The 23476-nt window shown below is 39.2% G+C and overlaps 1 protein-coding gene across 2 annotated transcripts; it reads left to right on the top strand.

The window, feature by feature from the left end:
• Positions 1 to 2390: 2390 nt before the first annotated feature.
• On the top strand, positions 2391 to 15638 carry LOC136852977 (gastrula zinc finger protein XlCGF57.1-like). 2 transcript variants are annotated; one of them, XM_067128062.1, is made up of 3 exons: positions 2391 to 2779; positions 6901 to 7056; positions 9734 to 15638. In XM_067128062.1, exon 3 carries the CDS (start codon positions 9928 to 9930, stop codon positions 11428 to 11430), a length of 1503 nt encoding a protein of 500 aa, XP_066984163.1. In that variant the 5' UTR covers positions 2391 to 2779; positions 6901 to 7056; positions 9734 to 9927; the 3' UTR covers positions 11431 to 15638. The 2 variants fall into 2 exon arrangements, with proteins under 2 accessions (XP_066984163.1, XP_066984164.1); XM_067128063.1 differs by lacking the exon at positions 6901 to 7056 and having other exon boundaries at positions 9734 to 12699.
• The last annotated feature ends 7838 nt before the right edge of the window (positions 15639 to 23476 follow it).

Consider the following 23476-nt stretch of genomic DNA (forward strand, 5'->3'; position numbering starts at 1 on the left):
TGAAATATCTTTAATGAAATAAGCCAGTTTTCATAACCCAAGAATGCACTTTTTCACAGCAGAATACGTGCAATATGGTCAGCTGTTAATATTATTAATTGAAAACATGCCACCACATGAGTTTATCATTTTTAGTGACTAGAAATGCATTAGAAGCCCTTCAGAGTTTGTATCCAAAATTCTGTGTTCAACAAATTGAGTTTTCATTCCACATATTAAATGAGGTTGGTATGAATGTTTAAATGTGTTGGTCCCTGCTCTTGCATGTAGACTAAAGGAAAAAATGATGCTGATTAGGGAGTCAAAGGTACAGTCTCTATAATTGGATCAAATATATCTGTTTCTGATGGTTATCCACGAGTATTCCTAAACCCATCATATTTAGTAAATTGCATGAATTGTGAAATAATGAATCTAACTGTAATGAATTAAAGCAGATTAAGCTGGTTGCTGATACAGTATAGTGGTTGTGTATTGGCATTCTACTCAAATGTTAAGGGTTTGCACCTACCATGTGGCGATGAAAAGTTACTGGCTCTGTATCGTGGCCGCTTTCTGCTGCAGTGTGGATGCTATTTGCCCGAGTGCCCTTGAAGTGATGGAGAACTGAAACCAAGCAACTTTAACGTTGTCTAACTTTTAACTTTCAAACCAGCTGTTGGATTGTGATGTTCTTCACTCCAAGAAGAGTGACACATTTACGTTATAGTTTCCTTTCATCACATTGGTCCCACTCATCTTGCCTAAAGATATTAAATAAATAACCCACCTGACCCAGTGTTGAATGCAGGTCAGTTATTACCATCAAACATATCTGTAGTGATTGACCAACTTTCAATTAAAACCATAATCAAGAATTGGAAACAAATCTTTGAAAGAAATTTTGTTGAGACACTTCAACATTTTCAGTTTACTCAGTCATAAAATTTTTAATGAGTTCCAGTATATTGAATGAGGTCTACGTCATCGAGAACAAACCCCTTGGACCTCTCCTATGAGAATTAAGAATATTAACTAAGTCATCAGGTTAAACTGTTTATTAATGAAGATATTTTGGTTTGAAACCCACGCGACTGAAATCCAGAATGCAGACCAACACTTAAGGTCAGACCTGTGTTAAGTGGAAGTAAAATTTTTCAGTCGACAGCAAATTTCAAATTTGGAATCTCAACTGTCTCAGTTTATCTAAGAAGGGAAGGATAGGAGACCAAGACCCATATGCTTAGCTTTGATTATTGTAATTACTTAAGCAGTCATGTAAAAATAATAGTTCTGCAGGGCTACTGAAAGACAAAAATATTTTAAAGCATACCGAAAGCCCACTTAGGTGGGTAATGCCATCAGTGCACCTCATGTGGTGCACTGTAGGCATTACCTAAGGTTCTTTGCAGCATCCCTTAGCCCCCTAGATGCAACCCTTTTCATTCTTTTTACTGTACCTCCATTCACATTCTTTCATCTTACTTTCTACTCTCTTCTAACAATTGATTCATGGTGCAACTGTGAGGTTTTCCTCCTGTTACACTTTTGTAACCTTTTACTCTCAATTTTCTTTTCAGCGCCGAATGACCTTGTAGGTCTCAGCGCTTGGCCTTCAGCCTATATTGTATTCATATTGAAATCACAGTAAACAAGACCTTACTCAACACTTACAATGAAGCAATGTTACCTAGCAAGTGAAGGAAGGAAAAATAAGCCAGATTTTCATATGAAGGCTATGCCTGGGGGATATCATGTATCCTATGCTACCTGATCTTGCATCTTTGTTGCTTAACATATTAAGTTGAAGTGCTGGTGCATTAATATTTAATGTATGATACTGATTATATGATGTGATATAATTAACTCATAGAGAGCGCACAGATGGTGAAACAAATTAAACAACTGGTAATTACTATTAGTAACTTTTGAAAAGCTTTTGATAACACCTGAATAGGTCCCATATCAAAGCAGAGCATATGGCAGACAGACTTCATGATGGGTAAAAGTTGCAGCTAGATAATAATGCTTTAAAGAGCTAACATTTGTAACTAAGCTTTTTATGGAAATGATAGTCAAGTTAAACCAGACAAGAAGTAAATTAAAAAAAAATAGGCAAGTACATAATGCTGATAGCAACAAGATTTATGGCCAAAGATACGAAATAGTTTCATCATACAGTATATAGATATTTGAAGAGTACACCCAACTGTAACAGGAATAATCTTTTATATTAGATGTCAGTGAACAGCTTAAAAAAACAAAATCATAAACACCTCCGATAAAAATATTGGAAAAGATAGATAAATGAGCAATTAATTTTGGAAATTTAAGAGTGTCAGAGAAGAAACCAGGAATGACAACACCATATAGAAGTAATATTAATATAAATAAAACCGAGTTAGAAAACGGTAGGGATAGATAATGGGAGAGCAAGTGAAAATCCAGAGAATATCTTACTACTTTGTCCACCAGAGTGTAGTAGCTAATATCATCTCATTCACATATCTATCTAAATCCGGGGAGTGACCCTGCAGAAAAAGTAAACTTAACCAACCATTAGAAGAGGCCAACTAGAACGTTAAGGGGGGCCGTTTCAAAGGAGCACCTTCATAATTACTACTACTAACCCCTCTACGACGTCTCGTCCCTCCTCCCAGAACCCCAATCACAGCATTCCTGTCATCGGTTTCGTTGGCCCTTGTGTCTGTAAACCAGGGACGAGCAACATTTAGCGTCATCTACAGTATTTATAACATCATCGATATTGATTACTAACGTTGGTTGCTCGTGTCTAAAGGTTAGAAAGCTTTTTAAATGTTATATAATAAATATGATGACGGTTTTGATAAGTTGCTGTAGCTTTTTGAAAGAACTCAGAACCTTTTTGACCCTAGTTTCGTTATCAATTAAGTAATAAGAGGTAGTGGACCCCACCCTTATATCCTACAATTCAGGGGACCAGAGTGGGAAAACGGCACTTTTGGATGGGGGAAAACAGAAAATGAGTGAAACACAGGATGATTGAACATAACCTAATGTTGGGGGCCTACACCCTTGACCCCCCACCTAACCTAACCACGGATGGCGGGTTTGACCTCTTAGAATTTTTGCTTGAAGTTGGGGTAATTCTAAATATTAGCTCCGCGCCTGTTTTTACCTTGGAAACTGGTTTTTTCTCCACTTTTATGGCTTCTGATAATGGAGGCGAGTTTGTTGGCGGCAAGTGTCATTTGCGCCCCAACTCTATTCAGTAGTAAAGGGGGACTGTGGGAATCAGGGGTTCTGGGTTGGGGAAAGCAGAGAAGTGGAGCGGACATGTTTACGGTATGGGGGCGCTGGCTGGAGGGGGAAATGAGAGGGAGCCATATGTAAAAGGGAGGGAGCGGCTGAAAGGTTGGGGGTAACGAGGCAGGGAGGGAGAAATTGCCTCACATGCCCCAAAAGCGGGGTAAGTGGGGAGCGGTGCAAGAAGGGGGTGGGAGGTAGGTTGCGCAAGAGGGAAACGCGTCGAAACGAGTGCGGGTAGAAGCATAACCCTGGGGTGGGGAGGGAGGAAACACTGCCTGGTATGGGGGACGGGGACAAAGTGTGTGGCCGACAAAAAACGAACTTTACCGGAAGCCGTGAAAGTGGAGAAAAAACCAGTTCCCAAGGTAAAAACAAGAGCGGGAAGGCACTTAGAGCTGGCTGATAGGAGCAACATGGCAGGAAAAAACAATTTGCAGATAAAAAAAAGTGAACACCAACAGAACTAACTGGCCTTACCTTAGGGACCAGGAGGGTAGAGATCAGCTGCTGCCTTTTAAAATGCGTGGAACCTGGTGTTGGGGTCGAGGAAATGAATCTTAAAAGAGGCTTTGGCCAGGTAGCCTACAAAACTGTACTTCCTCTGACAAAGCTTGATTGACCGTTCGTAGTTACCCAAGTAGCAGGCAGAAAAGTTGTGGTAACTGATATAGCAGTTAACGCAAGACACGGGGTGTGTGTCGAGTTATGGGCTCAGATGATTGTGATGCTAACGGAAGGGGTTCAGCCACTGTACAGAACAAGAAACCCAAATTTATGTTTTAAGGTGTAGGAATGGGTAGCAGATAAGGGCTGCGGTGGGTCAAGAGGGTATGGAAAGGGGGGAGTTTTAGCGCAATTAGGTGTTGGAGGGAAGGGTTTGCGTGAGGTATTTGGAGGGGAAGGGGGAAACATACGCGGCAGTTGAAAAAGCTTCACGCTGGTTATGACAATAAAGCAAAGAAACCATAAATGCTTGAGAAAAATGCAGTTGGGCAAAATGTATATTTTGGGGTACAGATACGTTTCGCCATGTTTATTACTGGGTTGGCGGGTTAAATGCATTTCGCAGTGTTTAGTAATGGGTTCAGGGAAATGGAATCCTGCTAGTTATGATAAGGAAGCAGAGAAACGATGCTGCCGTGCGAAAAATGTGTGTAGGGAAAGTTTTTTGTTTTTGGGGTATAGATACACTTTTGCCGAGTTTAGTACTGTACTGGGCTGGCGAAGTAAATGCATTTCGCTGTGTTTAGTACTGGGTTGGCAGGTTAAATGCATTTCGCAGTGTTGGTTATGATAAGGAAGCAGAGAAACGATGCTGCTGTGCGAAAAATGTGTGTAGGGAAAGTTTTTGTTTTTGGGGTACTGATACACTTTCGCCGTGTTTAGTACTGGGTTGGCGGGTTAAATGCATTTCGCAGTGTTTAGTAATGGGTTCGGGGAAATGGAATCCCACTGGTTATGATAAGGAAGCAGAAAAACGATGCTGTCGTGCAAAAAATGTGTACAGGGAAAGGTTTTTTTTTTTTTTTTTTTTTTTTAGGGTACAGATACACTTTCGCCGAGTTTAGTACTGGGCTGGCGGGCTAAATGCATTTCGCCGTGTTTAGCAGTAGGTTCGGGGGGATACAATCTCCCTGCGCCGCGTTCAGTACTGGTCCGGGGGATACTTGTGTTGCAACAGTTGCGGGTAAGTGCAACCAAGAACGTTGAAATTTACAAGAATAAACTCAAAAGCGTATGTGTGTTTTTTCTTTGCTGTGTTAACTTATAGTTTGGGAGGATTGCATGCAGGGTGTGTTAGATTCATGCGTAGGGATAACAGATTAACAAGTTATTGCACTTGCCGGACGAAATATGAACCGTTCAAAACAGACGTACCCGTGCCCTGTCATGTGCAGGACGTGTATGTGAACCCCGGAAAAAGGACAGCCCCCAAGGAGGGGGGTATGTTAGCTACTTTGAGTGGCAATGTTTAGGGGGTTTTCCTCAGTGGGGGGATAACAGCGCAACATGATTGGTTAGATAAGTGTTTGGGGGGGTTAGGTCCCAAAACGCCGAGTTTCCACAGTAAGGGAGTCAGGGATGAACCAATGGCTCCCCAATAAATGTTCGGGAGGATAGTAGTAATGGGAGGGGTTGCCTTTGCTCATTTAATGTTCTTGGTTGTTCTCTGTTTATTTAGCGGTTTCTCATGTCTGGGGTGCCATAAAAAATAAATTGTGGCTGGTTTCTCATGCCTCATCGTCTGCGCCACCCACAACCCTGCTTTCCCTAGGGGTCCCCTAAATTGTAGGGTAGAAACGTGCGGGTGAGCCGTTACATTGCCAAATAACACTGTCCCGGTGGTATACCCCACCCAGAACCCCACATTCCCATCGGATCCCCTAGCTTGTTGGTTGGGATGGAGCAGATCACCTGTCCCCAGAGTATACCCCACCCATAACCCCGCTTTCCCATCGGGTTCCACACCTTGTTGGATGAACTTCAGGGGTTAATTACAGGTTAATTACACTCGAGCGCCAAAAATTAAAGGTAAATTCATAATTAGCAACCAAAGACTAGAAAAAGTAAAGTTATAGTGCCGTCACCGCCGCGGAGCTACTACATAGTTCTACCGAAGTTGGTATAAGCTCTACATTTCAAACTGCTATAGCTTTCATCATTTCTGGGTGCTCCTCACCCTGGTATCAAGTTGATATTCATTATTGGGTTTCTTTATTGGCCATTTTCCAGAGGCACTCAGGTGGTAGAGAAGTTTCTGAGTTGTACTTCAGTTATGCCCTTCAAATATTGTATACATGTCTTCATTTCAGTATTTCTACATAACAGCTCCGCAGGAATTATTACCTTGGAGATTGATTTTTCCCATACTTTTAGCGTTGCTGATGAAAGAGGTGGTGTTTATTGTCGATCAACTGCTATTAACCTCATATCTACCCAACATGGTTGGGAACCCTTTGGGAACACGGGGTTTTGGAAACGTTGGGAGAAAGACCAGACCACCATGGTGTTGTTGTTAGGGAATGGTTCTGTGCATGTGCAGGTAATCAGGGAACCATGTATTTAAGAAGGGGTTGGCTAAGGAAACCTGTTATCAAAGGAATTACATATGCTAACCTAACATACCTTAATCTATCCTAACCTAGAAGGCTGTGTCACCTAGCCAGGGAGCTATTCCAGGATGGCCAGCATACAACTTCTGAGGTTAATTACAGTTGACCGACAAAATGGAAAATTGTTTATAAGCAACCAAAATACTTTAGGAAAAATCAATTTCCAAAGTAATACCCCATGCAGAGCTATTGCTTAGTTGTACTGTTTCTGCATCAGCAATCTTCTGCTTGATAATCAAAATCCAGTTTCTAGTAGGATTACAGTCCAGCTCTTGACCCATGTCTGCTTGGAATCTTTGGTTATGTTATCCATTGCTATCCTGGGTAAACCCTTGGTGCCTTCAGGTCACTGTACCCTTAGTCAGGAAGGCAGCCAGTTGATGCCCCTCCTCATAAATTGTGTTATAGCTAAGTCAAGGTAATTTAGTGTGAATAAACAAACATAATTTATTGAAAAGTTATATATAAACCAAAACTGAAACTAATGGTCTCTTCTCAACCTCCCAACTCTATGCAGCTGGGTCAGCCAACACAGAGTAGTTCAGTTAACTACTGGTAACCTGGAGGGACCTTGGGCCTACCTACTAGGTCCTCTGGCCTGATTGGTTCTACTGTGGATTATAGTGTCAGGGAATTCATCCAATTCACAAATTAGGCCAAGTTATAGGAATAGGTATGTATGCAAATTTTACTTTGTAAATTAGTGTTTATCTGTATTTTTTCATTTTTTCCAATAAATATTTGTTGCCTTATTTTCAAATGTATTCCACTGTGAGGCAGTTCGTATGGAAGTGTATTTCTTTATGCCATGTTCTGTGATAATACTGTATATATTAAGAATAATAATTGTTAACATTCTCTTCAGTTGTATTGTAAAAGTAGGCTAAAAATGCTATTCTTATATCCATACATATTCATTCATCCGATAATGTCAGCACTGTGACTGCTTATTAGAAGTGTTGGGTCAGTTGCATATTAAAAGGCTAGTCAAGATATGAGACTGTATTTCCATTAATTTCCTGAAATTAAGGGAAATACAGTCGGCCCTGCATATTCGCAGTTCAGGAGTCGTGGCTTTACCAATTCACTTTTTTTTTTGTGGAACTTATCTCCACATTATTTTTGGAAAATTTGGTAATTTGTGGATGTTTTCGTCGAGCAATACTGTATTCACTAATTACAGGCAGTCCCTGGTTATTGGCGGGGTTCCGTTCCTACAGCGTGGCGATAAGCGAAAATCGCCAAGAACCGAAAATCAGCTATTTTCTGTTATGGACGCCTCTGTTAGGTATGTATCGGCGCCAGTACACTATTATCGATGCCGATAAGCAGAAATCGCACATATCAGCGCTGAAAATTGCCAATTTTCGTCACTAGACAAGCGCTGAAAACCAGATTTCCGATAACTGGGGACTGCCTGTATTCTATTTTCATGTTATTTTCATGATAAAAAAATTATTTACTTATTTTCAAAGATTAATATTAATGTGAGTAATAAAAATCCACAATTATATAGTAAGTATATTAATATGTAAAACTCATAGAGGGGAGAAACCTTACACTTGCAGTGTATGTCAAAAAAGTTTTACTTGGTCAGGCAATCTTAGGAGACATATGAAGAGTCATAGAGGAGAGAAGCCTTTCACTTGCAGTGAATGTCAAAAATGTTTTACTCGGTCACATAGTCTCAGGATACATATGGAAACTCATACAAGAGAGAGTTGCAGTGTATGTCAGAAAAGGTTTACTACGACATCTAGTCTCAGGATGCACATGAAAATTCATAGAAGAGAGAAGCCTTTCACTTGCAGTGAATGTCAGAAATGTTTTACTTGGTCACGTAGTCTCAGGAGAATGTGAAAACTCATAAAGGAGAGAAGCCTCTCAGTTGCAGTGAATGTCTAAAATGTTTTACTCAGTCACATAGTCTCAGGAAACACATGAAAATTCATACAAGAGAGAGGCCATTTTTTTGTCCCGAAAATTCAAGTACTTTTTCACTTTCAGATGCTCTTGAAATAGACACGAGAACTCATACCGTGCTGAAACGTTACACTTGTGCTGAGTGTCAAAGTAGTTTTCCCAAACTGTGTCGTTTGAAGGCTCATATAAGAATTCATACTGGAGAAAAGCCATATTTGTGCTCTGAATGTCCAAGTAGTTTTTCTGATTCGAATCAGCTCAGAAGGCGTAAGAGAATTCACACTGGAGAGAAACCTTATGTTTGCACTGAATGTCCAAGTAGTTTTTCTCGTCCCCGTTTTCTCAAAGCACACATGAGGTGTCATACCAGAGAGAAGACCTACACTTGCATTTAATGTCACGGAAATTTTGATCATTTGGATAGCCTCAGAATACGCATGAAAAGCCATGCTGGATAGAATCTTATTACTCGCACTGGTGACCAAAGTAGTTGTGTCACCAGAGCCATCTCAGTAGGCACTTGTGAAATCATACTTGTGAGAGCATTTTTTCATGTAAATAAATGCAAAATACACACGGGATCTCATGATGGGAGAGTGGAGTTTATTTGCACTGTTTTGTCATCGTCATACACTTGTTTTGACACAAACATAATACTTTGCAAGAGCCCATTTTACATAAACAGCAGTTTGCTTCGTATACATCTCAATCGTTTGGCAGTGGTATTTTCACTCGTGTCCGTGTTTAGATGTGATGGTCATTGTCTCTTGCCTTTTTCACCTGTCTGGAGTTCGTGTAGTTTCACCTGACTGCAAGTATGGAGTTTGTTTGATTAGCTGATCTGTTCACCTTTGTGATGTTAAGTTTGTCTTGCTTTTCAGCAGAGCATCCCTTTCAGTGAAAACTGGTTGTTCTCAGTATATCTGGTGCATCATGAGCACCTTCCGTCTCACTCCTCGGAACTTTGTTGAGAATTGCTTCATTGTGCTTTTGATTCGGTTTATCAGTTTTAATCCCTTTTTTGGTTCATATACAACTGAATCACTTTGGTTTGGTGATGGTATTTGCACTTTTGTGTGTGTGTGTGTGTGTGTGTGATGATCATCGTCACTTTTCATTGTCTAACTTTCAGGAGTCCTTGTACCTGTTGACAAAGAGTGGAATGGTGTACTATACCAGGTTTGTTTGGAATGGTTAAGTTAATCCCAAATGGAAACCAAGAATAATTTAGATCTGCAGATATATTTAGTGCCAAGTTCAGCATTCATATCTGATTTGTTTTACCCAAAGGATACACATCATAGAGTCAAAAGAGTTTTTTTTTTGCTGTACGGCACTGAATTTGTTTTGAAGTTTTTGACTTGCTGATTATTATGAGATATTTTAGGCATGTTTTTACTCTGATTTTCTGTATTTTTGTTTTTCAGGGTATCCGAAAGAGAAGAAAATGACATCCGAAATGGGTTTCTGGTGTGAATGGACAGTGGTAGTAGGTTTGGTTTGCGTAATTGCTTCCTATCAGACAAACAGTTATGTTATATGAAGGTTTGCTTCAGTTGTCTCCAGTTTGACTCAAAAAGCTAACAAGGATTCAGTGCATTACTCTTAAGGTGGTCTCAGAATGGCAGCTGAAAGGTCAATATTGCCTACAATCAAACAACAAAAAGAAAATTTAGAAGAGTATCTTACTAACATGATAGATGATAGCTCTTTGTTTGTAGAGTCTTCTACAGATATCAAGGATGAGCCAGAATTTTTTGACTGTGATAAATTTGATGGTGACTTTTCATGCTATTCTCTGAAGAGTGAGGAAGACTGTATGAGCTGTGGTAAAGAAAGTGGAAAGAAAATGATTGGAGAAGGAAATGCACAGTTGCACACAGCAGGAACAGAGGATTCAGACACCCAATCCTGTGAAAAAATTTTCTGTGGGGAATTCCCTTATGAAACTGATGAGAATAATTGTCAAAATGTGGAAATGTTTTCACAGCACACGAAGATGGAAGGGAAGCCTGTGACAAATGATGAATATCATAAAAGTTTCTCTCCCTTAGATCAGCCAGGAACTCACTTGAGAAAACGTACTGGAAAGAGACCTGTCACTTGCTCTGTTTGTCAAAATAGTTTTAGTTGTAAAGGAAGTCTTAAGGTCCACATGAGAACTCATACTGGAGAGAAACCTTACATTTGCACTGAATGTCCAAGAAGGTATGCTCATTCAGATAGTTTCAAAAGGCACATGAGAACTCATACTGGAGAGGAGAAACCTCATGGTTGTCCTGAATGTCCTAACAGATATTCATATGTAAAAAGTCTGCAAATACACTTAAAAACTCATACTGGAGAGAAACCTTACATTTGCCCAGAATGTCCAAGTAGGTTTGCTTATTCAGATAGTTTCAAAAGGCACATGGGAATTCATACTGGAGAGGAGAAGCCTCATGGTTGTCCTGTATGTCCTAATAGATATTCATATTTAAGAAGTCTAAGTGCACACTTAAAAACTCATACTGGAGAGAAAGGATTCACTTGTCCTGAGTATCAGAGAAGCTTTGCTGTTGAAGGTACTCTCAAAAACCATATGAGAACTCATACAGGAGAGAAGCCCTACACTTGCGGTAAATGTCAAAAAAGTTTTGCTGTGTCAAGTAGCCTCGGTAAACACATGAAAATTCATAAAGGAGAGAAGCCACATACAAGAGAGAGGTTATTTGTTTGTACAGAGTGTTCAGCTACTTTTTCTCGTTTAGATGTTCTTAAAAGACACATGAGAACTCACACTGGACTAAAACCATTTACTTGTGCTGATTGTGAAAGCAGTTTCTCTCAGCTGTCTCAGCTCAAGATCCATATAAGAACTCATACAGGAGAAAAGCCATTTTTGTGCGCACAATGTCCCAGTAGCTTTTCGGACAAGCAATATCTCAAAAGACATATGCACATTCACACTACAGAGAAGGCTTATGTTTGTACTGAATGTCCAAGTAGTTTTTCTCTCTCTCGTCATCTCAAAGTACACATGAGGTGTCATAAGAGAGGGAAAACCTACACGTGCAATGATTGTCAAAGGAGTTTTGATCATCCAGACAACCTTAGAAAACACATGAAAATCCATACTGGATAGAAGTCTTGTACTCACATTGGGCACCAAAGTAGTTTATTATTATAGCAGTTTTTTATGTATATAGATGCAAAATTCACATTGCAATCCATGACGAAAGATGCAGTTCCTTTGCACTTTATTGTTATCATCATCATCATGATCATATACTAGTTATAACGCAAACACAATACAGTACTTTGCAAGAGACAATTCAATGTTAGCAGCAATCTTTGGTCATCACCCAGACAGAAGGAGCGCTAAATTTTCCACCAGAGCATCCCTCTAACGTGAAAACTGGTTGTATCATTAATACCTCTCACTCCCCAAGAATTTTGTTCAGAATTGCTTCATTTTGCTCATGATTCAAATAATCAAATTTAATCCCTGTTTTATTTATATACACGAGAGTCACTTTGCTTTGGTAGTGGTATTTGCACTCATTTTGTTGTTTGTGCAATGATCAGTCTCTTCTCTTGGTCACCTGTCAGCAGTTCTTGCACTTGTTTGCTGACAACTAATTTGCAGTTTCTTTGAAGAGCTGATCAGTTCACCTTTGTTGAAGTTACTTTGTCTTGCTGGTCAGTTTAAATTTTTTATATCTTTTTTTATTAGTTTTTTTTTTGGGGGGAGGGTAAAGTTAATGTTCCTGTCATTTGCAAATCAGGTTTTATTAGATCCTTAGAAAATCAGTGCCATTCCTTTGTTCATTTCAGCTTTCCTTTGATGCAAAGCTTCTGTTCATATTTATTTTATTATTTTTTTTTGCCTCTAGCTTAATTCTTGTTGCAGTATTTGCTTTTGCTTACCATAGTTTAGTGCTGGAGTGTTCACGCATAGTGTACCTTCCCATAGCTGGTTATTTTCTTGCTTCACTGTTTCCTTAGCATTCACATTTTGCTTTCGTTTTTCACTCTTGCATAGATGTGTTAATTTGGTACATGCTTATCACTAGTCATTCGTGACTAAGCAGATTAAACATTTATTTTCTTTGGCATAGATATCTTTGATACTTGGTGTTGCACCTCACTGCTTTGGTAAGCATCAGACATTTTTTATTGTCCACATATGATATTGCTGGAAGCAGTAAAACTTATGACTTGACAAACAATACTGCTGTAATTCCAAATCATGAACCTTTGTCAGCCTCAAGACTTCTGTTTGTTCGACATGTCTGCAACCAGTAAATGTCAGGTCCTGCGTCCCTAACAGCTAACATATAAATTATTTCTGGGCATCAGATCCATCCGTGTAGCCACTCAGGTTCTCTTCAAGGGCTGGGTTTGTGTAAAACTATTATTGCAATACACTCCCTGAACACCTGAATTAGCCCTGGTTACCCACCAGCCCGAACTATATCCCCATAACTTTTACCCACAAATTGGGTAATTAACTATCAACGTTACCAACGTTTACAGGAAATCTTGTCAAGATGAGTTACCTGAAGCACCGTTGGCAATGCTGCTGCAAGTCCCAGCTGCGCGAGGCCGGGTTCCCCAATTGCTTTCTGTTCGCCTTGCTGCATGGATGTTTCCTGCTTTAGGTGAACTTTTGGTTGTTAGCCCAACCCCCATATATTGACTTTATTGATATTGGATAATGACTTGGACAGGATTTTTGCCTTTTCTCCTGGATTGTTCTGTCGCCTGGCTTTGGATTTTCTCCCCGTCTGAACTCTGGCTCGTTTTGGACTTGTGATGGCTAGATTGGATAAAAAGACACCCCCCTTGGGTATCACAACTGCTTCAACTTCGGCTACAACAACTGCGACCGACACCACAACTGCTGGAGACGCTGCAACTCACCAATCGTGCACAGCTTGCAAACGGAGGATGAGTACCCTCAAACATGACAGACATTCAGTTTGTATAGCTTGTAGGAAGGTGCAATGTAGCTTAACTTTGAGATGTGACGAATGTAGGTCATGGTCAGAGGATCAAATGGAGGATTATGTTAAGCAAGGAAAATCTCTAGCTTCCAAGAGCAAACGTAGGGAACCAGCTGCAGAAACTCAGAGTTTAGATAAAGAAGCTATAGAAACAGAGTTATTCAGGAAATTGGAAGATAAATTATCAGCTAGCATAAGTTATCAGAATTCAAAGAACAAAATATGGATAATAGGGAAATAGAAACTAACCGTTCTTATTCAGCTCCCCTGCCTGTTCCAGAACCAGCCCTAATGGGTGGCGGGGGTCATGGAAAACTGCAAACCTCGAAGGTAGGATCTGCCAGCCGCCCCCCCCTTCCCCGGCACGGAGCAGGCAGTGTTAACAGCAGATTTCCCCCTTTCTTCGGATAATGTAAGTCCAGAGGCGATTCTAGAAATAAGATTGACACAGACGAATAGGGATAGTGAGGTAGCAAAGAGTGTAGGAGAGAAGTTGAAGGTGCAACCTTTTTTGGGGACAGGTGTAATTAAGGCTCCGGGATCTCTGGTAGATCCAGCAGCGGGTCTTTTTCCGGCTGCAGTCTCCTTGCAACAGTGTTGTTAAATTGGTTGAGGAGGATGTAGACGTAGTAGTAGGGTTGCCAGGTTCGGGAAGGTCGGAGGATTTCCCTTCCTCTTCTAGAGTTCCTTTTCCTTCTGGGGATAAATTTTCATTGGTTGGTGATGATTCATTTAATTGGACATTAAATGTAGCCGAATATAATGCTAATTTACTGGGTCTTTCTAAAGGGTATAGGTCATTGGTCAGACAGTGTTTCAATATAGGGTTCTCGAATATCCACGATCATGTAATGAAGAATTTCCCAGAATTCACAAATGATGCATTGCAGGATTATCAGGGAGGATCGGAATCTGTATATTTTCTTTCTTTAAAATCCATGGCCTCTTCTGTAAGCTCAGATTTCTCCGTATCCTCTATGGCTTCCAAACCTTCTTCCGCTACTCTTTCTCAACCTTCCCTCTCTAGCCACCTTTTGGGGAACATTCCGGGTGCTTTGGTAGCTTATCCGGTATCTATGCTACTAGCCGGTTTGTCTTCGGTGCCATCCACGGCGAATCCTGTACCATCGCAGGCTTCTGATATACAGTAGTTACTGTGGCAGTTGGTGGTGCGCCTGCTGGGAGGTTCATCTACCCCTCCATACATGAGAGTGCTTTGATTAGCCACATGGGAGGTTCATCGTCCCCTCCATACATTAGAGTGCTTTGATTAGCCACGTGGGAGGTTGTCATTCTCCACCATGCATGGGAGGCTGTGATTAGCCACATGGTAGGTTAGTTTTGCCACCTTCTATCCATGAGGAGGTTTGAATACCACATGAGAGGTAGCTCGACTCAGACAGTACTCTCTCTACAGGCATCCTCTCCTGCCGAGTGGATAACCAGGTGAGGATACATGCATGTAGGCAGAGTAGGTGAATAATGAGTTACCTGCCTTCCCATTTGGCAGGTCGGGCTGAAATTAGATTGATCCCACCTCCATAAAATTTTGTTAATTGGGCTAACTCAGGTGTTCAGGGAGTGTATTGCAATATGAAGTTTTCAGGATAAAACTAATATTGTAATATTTACCTGAACACCTGAATGATTCCCACCCTCCTCCCCACTTCAATTTGATTAGTGAATTAAGCAATTGGGGGACCCGGCCTCGCGCGGTTGGGACTTGTGGCAGCATTGCCAACGGTGCTTCAGGTAACTCATCTTAACAAGATTTCCTGTAAGCATTGGTAACGCTGACAGTTAATTACCCAATTAGTGGGTAAAAGTTACGGGGATATAGTTTGGGCTGGTGGGTAACCAGGGCTAATTCAGGTGTTCAGGTAAGTATTACAGTATTAGTTTTATCATGAAAACTTCATTTCAGAAAATGAATTAATATCCTCAGTCCAGAATCACTACTTTGTGAAAAATATGTTCCTAAGTTGTGCAGCTGCTTCAGATGTGCCATGAGTTTTCACTTTTAGAGTGAGGTGAATACTGTGACTGGAAAATGATTTTTTTTTTCTCTCATTATATCTGAAAATTGCTGCTAACACTATTCAGGCTTTTGTCAAGAAGTGAGTTTGTCCATGAAAAGTTAATGTTATTTTTAGAAAGTGACTTTTTCATGTTAGATGTTCCTTGTATGGACCTAGCTGTTTATTATCAAGGGACTGTAGTATGAGGACAGTTGAGTTGAATGCTTGCAGATTCCATTGATCTTGACGGAATAGATGGGCTAGAGTGTTTTTTTACCTTGTGTGTATTCTTAATTTGTCAGTTTGAAAATATATGATAAAACCTCTATATGATTTTACTTCTCCTTAGATTATGCATAAAGTAGGAGTCTGTACTGATGTACTAGCTATCGAAAACTTCTGCATATACCCCTGAACATCACAGACAATGTACATTAGAACATGTAAGGCATAAAGGTCCACATTATGCATTTTAAACAGACAGGTCCAAATCTTCTGGTATAGGATTTGATGAAATATTTTTAATGAAATAAGCCAGTTTTCATAATCCAAGAATGCACTTTTTCACAGTAGAATACGTGCAATATGGTCAGCTGTTAATATTATTAATTGAAAATATGCCACCACATGAGTTTATCATTTTTAGTGAGTAGAAATGCTTTAGAAGCCCTTCAGAGTTTTTATCCAAAATTCTGTGTTCAACAAATTGAGTTGTCATTCCACATGTTAAATGAGGTTGGTATGAATGTTGAAATGTGTTGGTCCCTGCTCTTGTATGTAGACACTAAAGGAAAAAGGATGCTGATTAGGGAGTCAAAGGTACAGTCTCTATAATTGGGTCATATGTATCTGTTTCTGAATTGTGAAATAATGATTCTAACTGTAATAAATTAAAGCAGATTAAGCTGGTTGCTGGTACAGTATAGTGGTTGTGTATTGGAATTCTACTCAGATGTTGAGGGTTTGCACCTACCATGTGGCGATGAAAAGTTACTGGCTCTGTATCGTGGCCACTTTCTACTGCAGTGTGGTGGAGCTGGTTGGGAGTTGGATAAACCTGGATGCCCGTTTGCCCAAGTGCCCTTGAAGTGGTGGAGAACTGAAACCAAGCAACTTTAACTTTGACTAACTTTTAACTTTCAAACCGGTTGTTGGATTGTGATGTTCTTCGCTCCAAGAAGAGTGACACATTTACGTTATAGTTTCCTTTCATCACATTGTTTCCACTCATCTTACCTGTAGGTATTAGATGAATAACCCACCTGACCCAGTACTTGAATGCAGGTCAGTTATTACCATCAAACATATCTGTAGTGATTGACCAACTTTCAGTTAACAACATAATCAAGAATTGGAAACAAATCTTTGAAAGAAATTTTGTTGAGACACTTCAACATTTCCAGTTTACTCAGTCATAAAACTTTTAAGGAGTTTTAGTATATTGAATGAGGTCTACGTCATTGAGAACAAACCCCTTGGACCTCTCCTATGAGAATTAAGAATATTAACTAAGTGGTCTGGTTAAAATATTTATTAATGAAGATGATATTTTGGTTCGAAGCCCACATGATTGAAATCCAGAGTGCAGACCAGCACTTAAGGTCAGACCTGTATCATGTGAGAGTAAAATTTTTCGGTCAACAGCAAATGTCAAGTTTGGAATCTCGACTTCCCGAGTTAATCTAAGAAAGGAAGGGAAGGAGACCAAGACCCATATGCTTGGGTTTAGTTATTGTAATTACTTAAGCAGTCATATAAAAATAATAGTTCTGCAGGGCTGCCGAAAGACAAAAATATATTAAAGCATATCAAAAGCCCCGGTAGGTGGGTGGTGCCATCAGTGCATCTCACATGTTGCACTGTAGGAATTACTTAAAGTTCTTTGCATCATCCCTTTGGCCCCAAGCTGCAACCCCTTTCATTCTTTTTACTGTACCTCCAGTCATGTTCTTTCATCTTACTTTCCACTCTCTTCTAACAATTGATTCATGGTGCAACTGTGAGGTTTTCCTCCTGTTACACTTTTGTAACCTTTTACTCTCAATTTTCTTTTCAGCGCTGAATGACCTTGCAGGTCCCAGCGCTTGGCCTTCAGCCTAAATTGCATTCATATCGAAATCACAGTAAACAAGACCTTACTCAACACTTTCAGTGAAACAATGTTACCTAGCAAGTGAAGGAATGAAAAAAAACCCAGATTTTCACATGAAGGCTATGCCGGGGCGGTATCATGTATCCTATGCTACCTGGTCTTGCATCTTTGTCACACAACATATTAAGTTGAAGTGCTGGTGTATTAATAATGTATGATACTGATTATAGAATGTAAAAGATATAGTTAACTCATAGAGAGCACTGTGGTGAAACTTTAAAGTTTTAGGCCCACATTCGGTACGATTTCATTCAACCTTAAGCCCTCCTGCCCTAGCTTTGAATGAGACCAAGTTACAGTGCTGAGGAGTTTACTAACTTACTTAAATGTACCATGAAGTCAAGAAACATTATATTCTTTCCAACAAAGTGCAGTTGAGAAACAATCAACTATATTTCCTGCACCAATTCTTTTTGGGTGATGCCACACGGGTTCACAAATACGCATTTAAAAAGGTTTAACACATATAATTAATATTTAAAGGACACAACAATCATCCAAGTTACATTAAGAAGCAAGAAAACATTAACATATTACTGCAAAAATTGACAAAACGTTACGTTACTTCGATAGAGGAAAACATAAATGGCAAGAAAAAGGGGATTTCAGAATATTCTTATGAAGAAATTACTGCAATCACGACGACAGTTCACGAGGTGATGGGGCTGGATTTTACGAGAATTTCTTCTACAACTTGCCTTTCTGGAGTTTGCTGCGAAAACAGGCAGAGCTTCATGTTCCCACCCTGGAAGAAAACTCGAGCAGTACATTGGATAGCACAGTTGTCACATCTACAAAACTACAGGGTTACGTAACAAACCATCAACTAAAACACAAACATTGTTGTTTAATCGTAACCAACATACAAAAAAAAAAAAAAGGGTTTCGTCCAGAAGGCAAGCTTAAACTACTGGCATGTGCCCCCACAACAAGGAAATAACATATACATTCTCCACAGGAAGAAGTTTGACAACACTGCAATCAGACGTCATTTAATTTTATAGAGATGGATAAAATTTGCGAAAAAGGTGTTTTACTACTTTAAATATTAATGTACTAATTTATACAAACTCATTGCTATAGTTAATATAATAAAAAACTTCTTCTGTGGAGCAAAACAATCACATCAACGTATTTTTTCATAGAAACTGGGAAATACATCAAAATAAGTATTCAAGAAAACTAGGAAATTTTATTCAAGGGGAATAAATGGCAATTTTTGACATTCTCCCCCAAGAAAGAATCATAATTAGAAGTAATCACAACTGCACCCAGGAGCGAATTCAATTGAATAACGCTATGCAGCTGTGACCATCTTAACACATCAAAAATTTAAATCAAATATACATTTTAGAGTACATCCATAGAAATTAAATCCTTTCTCTCTTGATCACAGCGGATTGCTGCTGCACGCCGAGGTCTAGTACCACTCAGAGGCACACTATCTGGCTCCTGAGTTACGACACTATCAAATTCCCTCTCGGCTAATTCCAGAAGTACGAGCTTTGTGATTGATCTCATGTATAGTTTATTATTCACTCTCACTTCTACAGACCTAATCACACCATCAGACGATGGAAACAGCTGGGTAACCTTACCCAATGAGAGGAGGATCTATAGCCTTTCCCAGATGATCTTCTAAGTCTACCATCACTATGTCCCCAACTTTCTCACATTTGCAGAGAGATAATCACTAGAATTAAAATGTCTTTCTCTCAAGGACACTAAATAGTCTCTTTCCAAGAGTTCTCAAATTTTCTAAGCACTGATGATAATCTAAAATATTGTTCTCTAAGATCACTTGAACTCATGAAATCTGGGTCATCAGTTGCTGAATTGTTAAGAGGAGGGGAAATACAAACATTTCGCCCATAAAGTAACATGGAGGGGAGTCAAAGCCTCACAATCTCGATCAGAGGAGAGATAAGTCAGTGGTCGAGAATTTATCACAGCTTGAAACTCAACAAGTAGAGTTCTCAACTCTTCAAAGGATACACGTTTGTGATATAAGGCTTTGGACAAACATCCCTTTAGAACACCAATAAGGCGTTCATAAAAGCCTCCAGACCAGGGGCTCGCGGTGTAATGAACTTCCAATTAACACAATTTCCTTCAAGGTATGACTTTTACCTCTGGTTCATCCATAATTTCCTTCAGGAAATTATTAAATCCAACAAAATTCCTACCATTGTCAGATATAATCAGACTCGGCAGAGAATGATATGCTACAAAGCGTCGAAAAGCCAGTAGGAAATCGGAAGCAGTCATGGAATGAGTCAATTCAAAATGAACTGCCCTGCTCGTAGTACAGGTAAATAGACATATAAAGACCTTCTCTCCAAGCCAGTCTCATGATCAAAAACATTAATAGCACCAGTATAATCAACTCCTACTGATTGGAAAGATCTATCATATCTCACTCTTTCTGTGGGTAATGGTGGAGGAGGAGGCAAACACAACCGTTTCTTGGTTAACTTCTGACACAAAACACACTTTGATAGAATTGATTTGATAACTTGTCGTGCTTTCGGTACCCAAAAGTTTCTCTCAACAATACCAGTACAGAATTGACACCACAATGGTGATGATGTCTATGCAAATGTTCAACTATCAACACTGTTAAATAACTTCTGGAAGGCAATAACATTGGGCACTGAGTATCATAAGACATGGAAGCGTTTTTCATGCGACCCTGAGACCTAATTAGATTTTCCTCATCAACAAATAAGTTCAACTGATTACAGAAATTTTAATATCCATGGACACCCATGTGAATTCTTATCACAGAGGTACATTCTGGTAGTAGAAAATGTTGCTTTTGTTCAAGGAGGACAAGTGCTTTCATTTCAAACAACAAACTTAGAACCTTTACTGCATTTATTAAGAAAAAAGCAATATTGACCTCATGATACGTTTAAGCTTACTTAAATTACTGTAACGTGGGATGTCAATTAATGGGGTTGGAGGGTTAACAAACTTAGGTTCTGAAAGAATTTCATTAACATGCACAGTTTCTGTAGCTAAAGATTGGGGATAATCACCAGTTAAAAGCCATTTAGGGCCATTCCACCATAAGGAATTTTGCGCTAAATCTTTACTAGTACTACCTCTGGATAGAATATCAGCTGGATTATCCTTAGAGGGGGTATACTGTAGAGGAAACTTGAATTCATTAATTTCAGTGACTCTGTTTCTTACATAGGGAATTTTACTATTATTATTCTTCACCCAACAAATAGAAACCATGGAGTCACTCCAGAGAGTGCAAGAACTCAATCTCAAATCATCATTCTGCATTAATCTTCCAGCAAGTTTCACACCCAAGGACAAGGCTGTCAATTCCAAACGCGGAATAGTCTGTTTAGGGTTTGGTGCAACTTTACACTTACTGACCAGTAAATTGCTTACACTTCTCTTGAAATCAATCACATAGGCAGCAGCTCCATGCCTTGTTAGAGGCATCACAAAATACATGTAAGTGGGAACATTCAGGATGTACAACAAACCTAGGAAACTTTAAACTTTCTACATTTCTAATACACTTGCAAATTTCATCAAACCTTGAACATAATGATTCTGGCAAAGGGTCATCCCACCCGTAGTTACTCCACAAACATTTAAGAAAATATTTACCTCTCACCTGTATTGGTGACAATAATCCTAGAGGATCAAACATTGAGCTATTACTGATAAAAACCTTTCGCTTGGTTAAAGGTCCTCTATACTCACAATTTACTTCCTTCAGTGACATCTCATCTTGTGTTAGATACCACTCTAAACCCAAAACGTTCACTCTTTTCTTTGATAACATCTATGGTTCTGTTAAACTCTGAATCATTACGACCCATTCTTGTAGAGGCATATTAGCATCTTCAAGAATCTCATTTATTACTGATACTCATCCATCAAGACTGACACATCCTTGTAAGTTTTACTAAAATTGTCTACATAGAAATTCTTCATCAGAGATGATGCAAGGGATTATCATGTAAAGATAAATGATGCAAAAGGTTTGCTGCAAGAAAGGGGAGCATGTAGCTCAAAACAAACTACACAAAACCGGTAAGTTACAGTAGACTTCAAATCGGAGGGATCAGTTATCCATAGAAATCTGCAATAATCACGACAGTCAGGTGAAATGCCTATCCTTAAAAAGGCTTTACTGATATCTGAAATCACAGCTACTGGGTTTGTACGGAAACTCAACAGGGCATCAAAAGTTTAGTAGTTAATGAGGGACCAGTTAATAAACAATCATTTAAGGAAAGTTCTCCTTTAGCCTTGGAAGAAGCATTAAAAACTATTCGAATGGGAGTTGTTTCTGAATCCTTCAATACAGCATGGTGGGGTAAATAATGCCCTATAATAGGAGCCTGAGGGAATTAATTTATAAACCCAGACTGAACGTAATCTTGGATAATCTTATCATAATGCGCATACAAGGAGGGGTCAGATTCGAATCTATGTAGCGAGGAATTTAATTGACCAATGGCTATTCTATAGTTAACAGGCGGTCTACTTTCATCTTTAAATGGCAAGGACACTTCATACTTATTGTCAACCCTTTTACTTTATCCAAAAACACTTAACTGATTCTCTTTCTTCAGGACTAATTTCAGATTGACGAATACCAACACTTTCTAAATCCCATAATTTTCTAACTTCACAACAAGAATTAATAGGGATTTCCTCTACTTATTCTTGAACAACATACATTTGATGTAGTAATCTCATCAGATTCTACGTTGTCATAAGACCAACTAGGAAGAGGTCCAAAATTAGTGCACCGCCAGAACTATTCAATATCTGTATTCCAGAGCAAATTTGACTGTTGTGAATGAATTTTCCATAGTAATCAGCTCCAATGACCAATTCTATACCATTCACTTCATCTGAATTTAAATCATTATCTGCTAATTTTATGCCTTTATAATCAAGAACGCAGCTGACTTACTTAAACCTGGAGAATAAATTCTGAATTAACTATCGAATGCAATGGCATTAATGACAGTACGAATCTTACCTAGTCTCACCACAACTCTTACTATATTACAATTAACTCCATGGCATCACTGCCAAATGGTTTTACCTTTAAGGCTACTGTTGCTATGGATTTGTAGATCGCTTATGAACTAATTCCTGCTGCAATAAACGTTCTTTGTGCACCAGAATCAAAGAGTGCTCTCCCAAAGGAACGATGTCCATTCCTGACACAATTACATTAGCAGTAGGAAGAGCAGTCAGAAACAGAACTCTTATTAGTCTGAGAATGATCAATACCCAAAGAAGCAGTCATAACTACTGGGGAATCACTTTACTTACAGCACCTTTAGAATCATTATGAGATTTCCCAGAATTAACATTTGACTTACTAACATTAGTACTATTTACACTCAACTTTGGTGGAGCAGGATTAACAGGGTTTTCTGTTTTCTTACAAATCATCGGGTAATGAGGCCCATCACATATTACATTTCCGGTTTGTTTCTTACATTCAGAGAATAAATGACCTCCTTTTGAGGCAAGCAAAGCACAATCTTAAATATTTAACTCTGTCCCTTCTACTATCAATGGTTTTGAAAGTCTTACAATCGCGAGAGGCATGGTTCGACGAGCAAAACACACAATTATGGTAAGAACTACTATTACTAGGCTTACTGTTACTTTGTTGTGCTCTCTGCACGTTTTGCACATTTGAGGGGAATCACTTTAGAATAGTTACCCTGATCACGTTTTCTCTTATTAGAATTCTCACCTTCGTAACAAAAATTCCATTAATTCACAAACATATTTCAAACCTGAGGAAATTTGCTTTAAATCAAGAGACATACTATTATGTTTATTAGCTATAGCCTTACGTGTTTCAGGTGATAATTTCTCGCATATTATACTAGAGAAAATGGGGTTCATGGCCTCTACATCTAAATTCAATGTGTTCATTTGTAAGATAATCTTCTCATATTCCAATTTGAACGTGTTCAAATCCTCTATTGTATGACTGGGAGGGACTAA

The sequence above is a fragment of the Macrobrachium rosenbergii genome, chromosome 26 (genome assembly GCF_040412425.1).
Source record: "Macrobrachium rosenbergii isolate ZJJX-2024 chromosome 26, ASM4041242v1, whole genome shotgun sequence".
Taxonomy (NCBI): Eukaryota; Metazoa; Arthropoda; class Malacostraca; order Decapoda; family Palaemonidae; genus Macrobrachium; species Macrobrachium rosenbergii.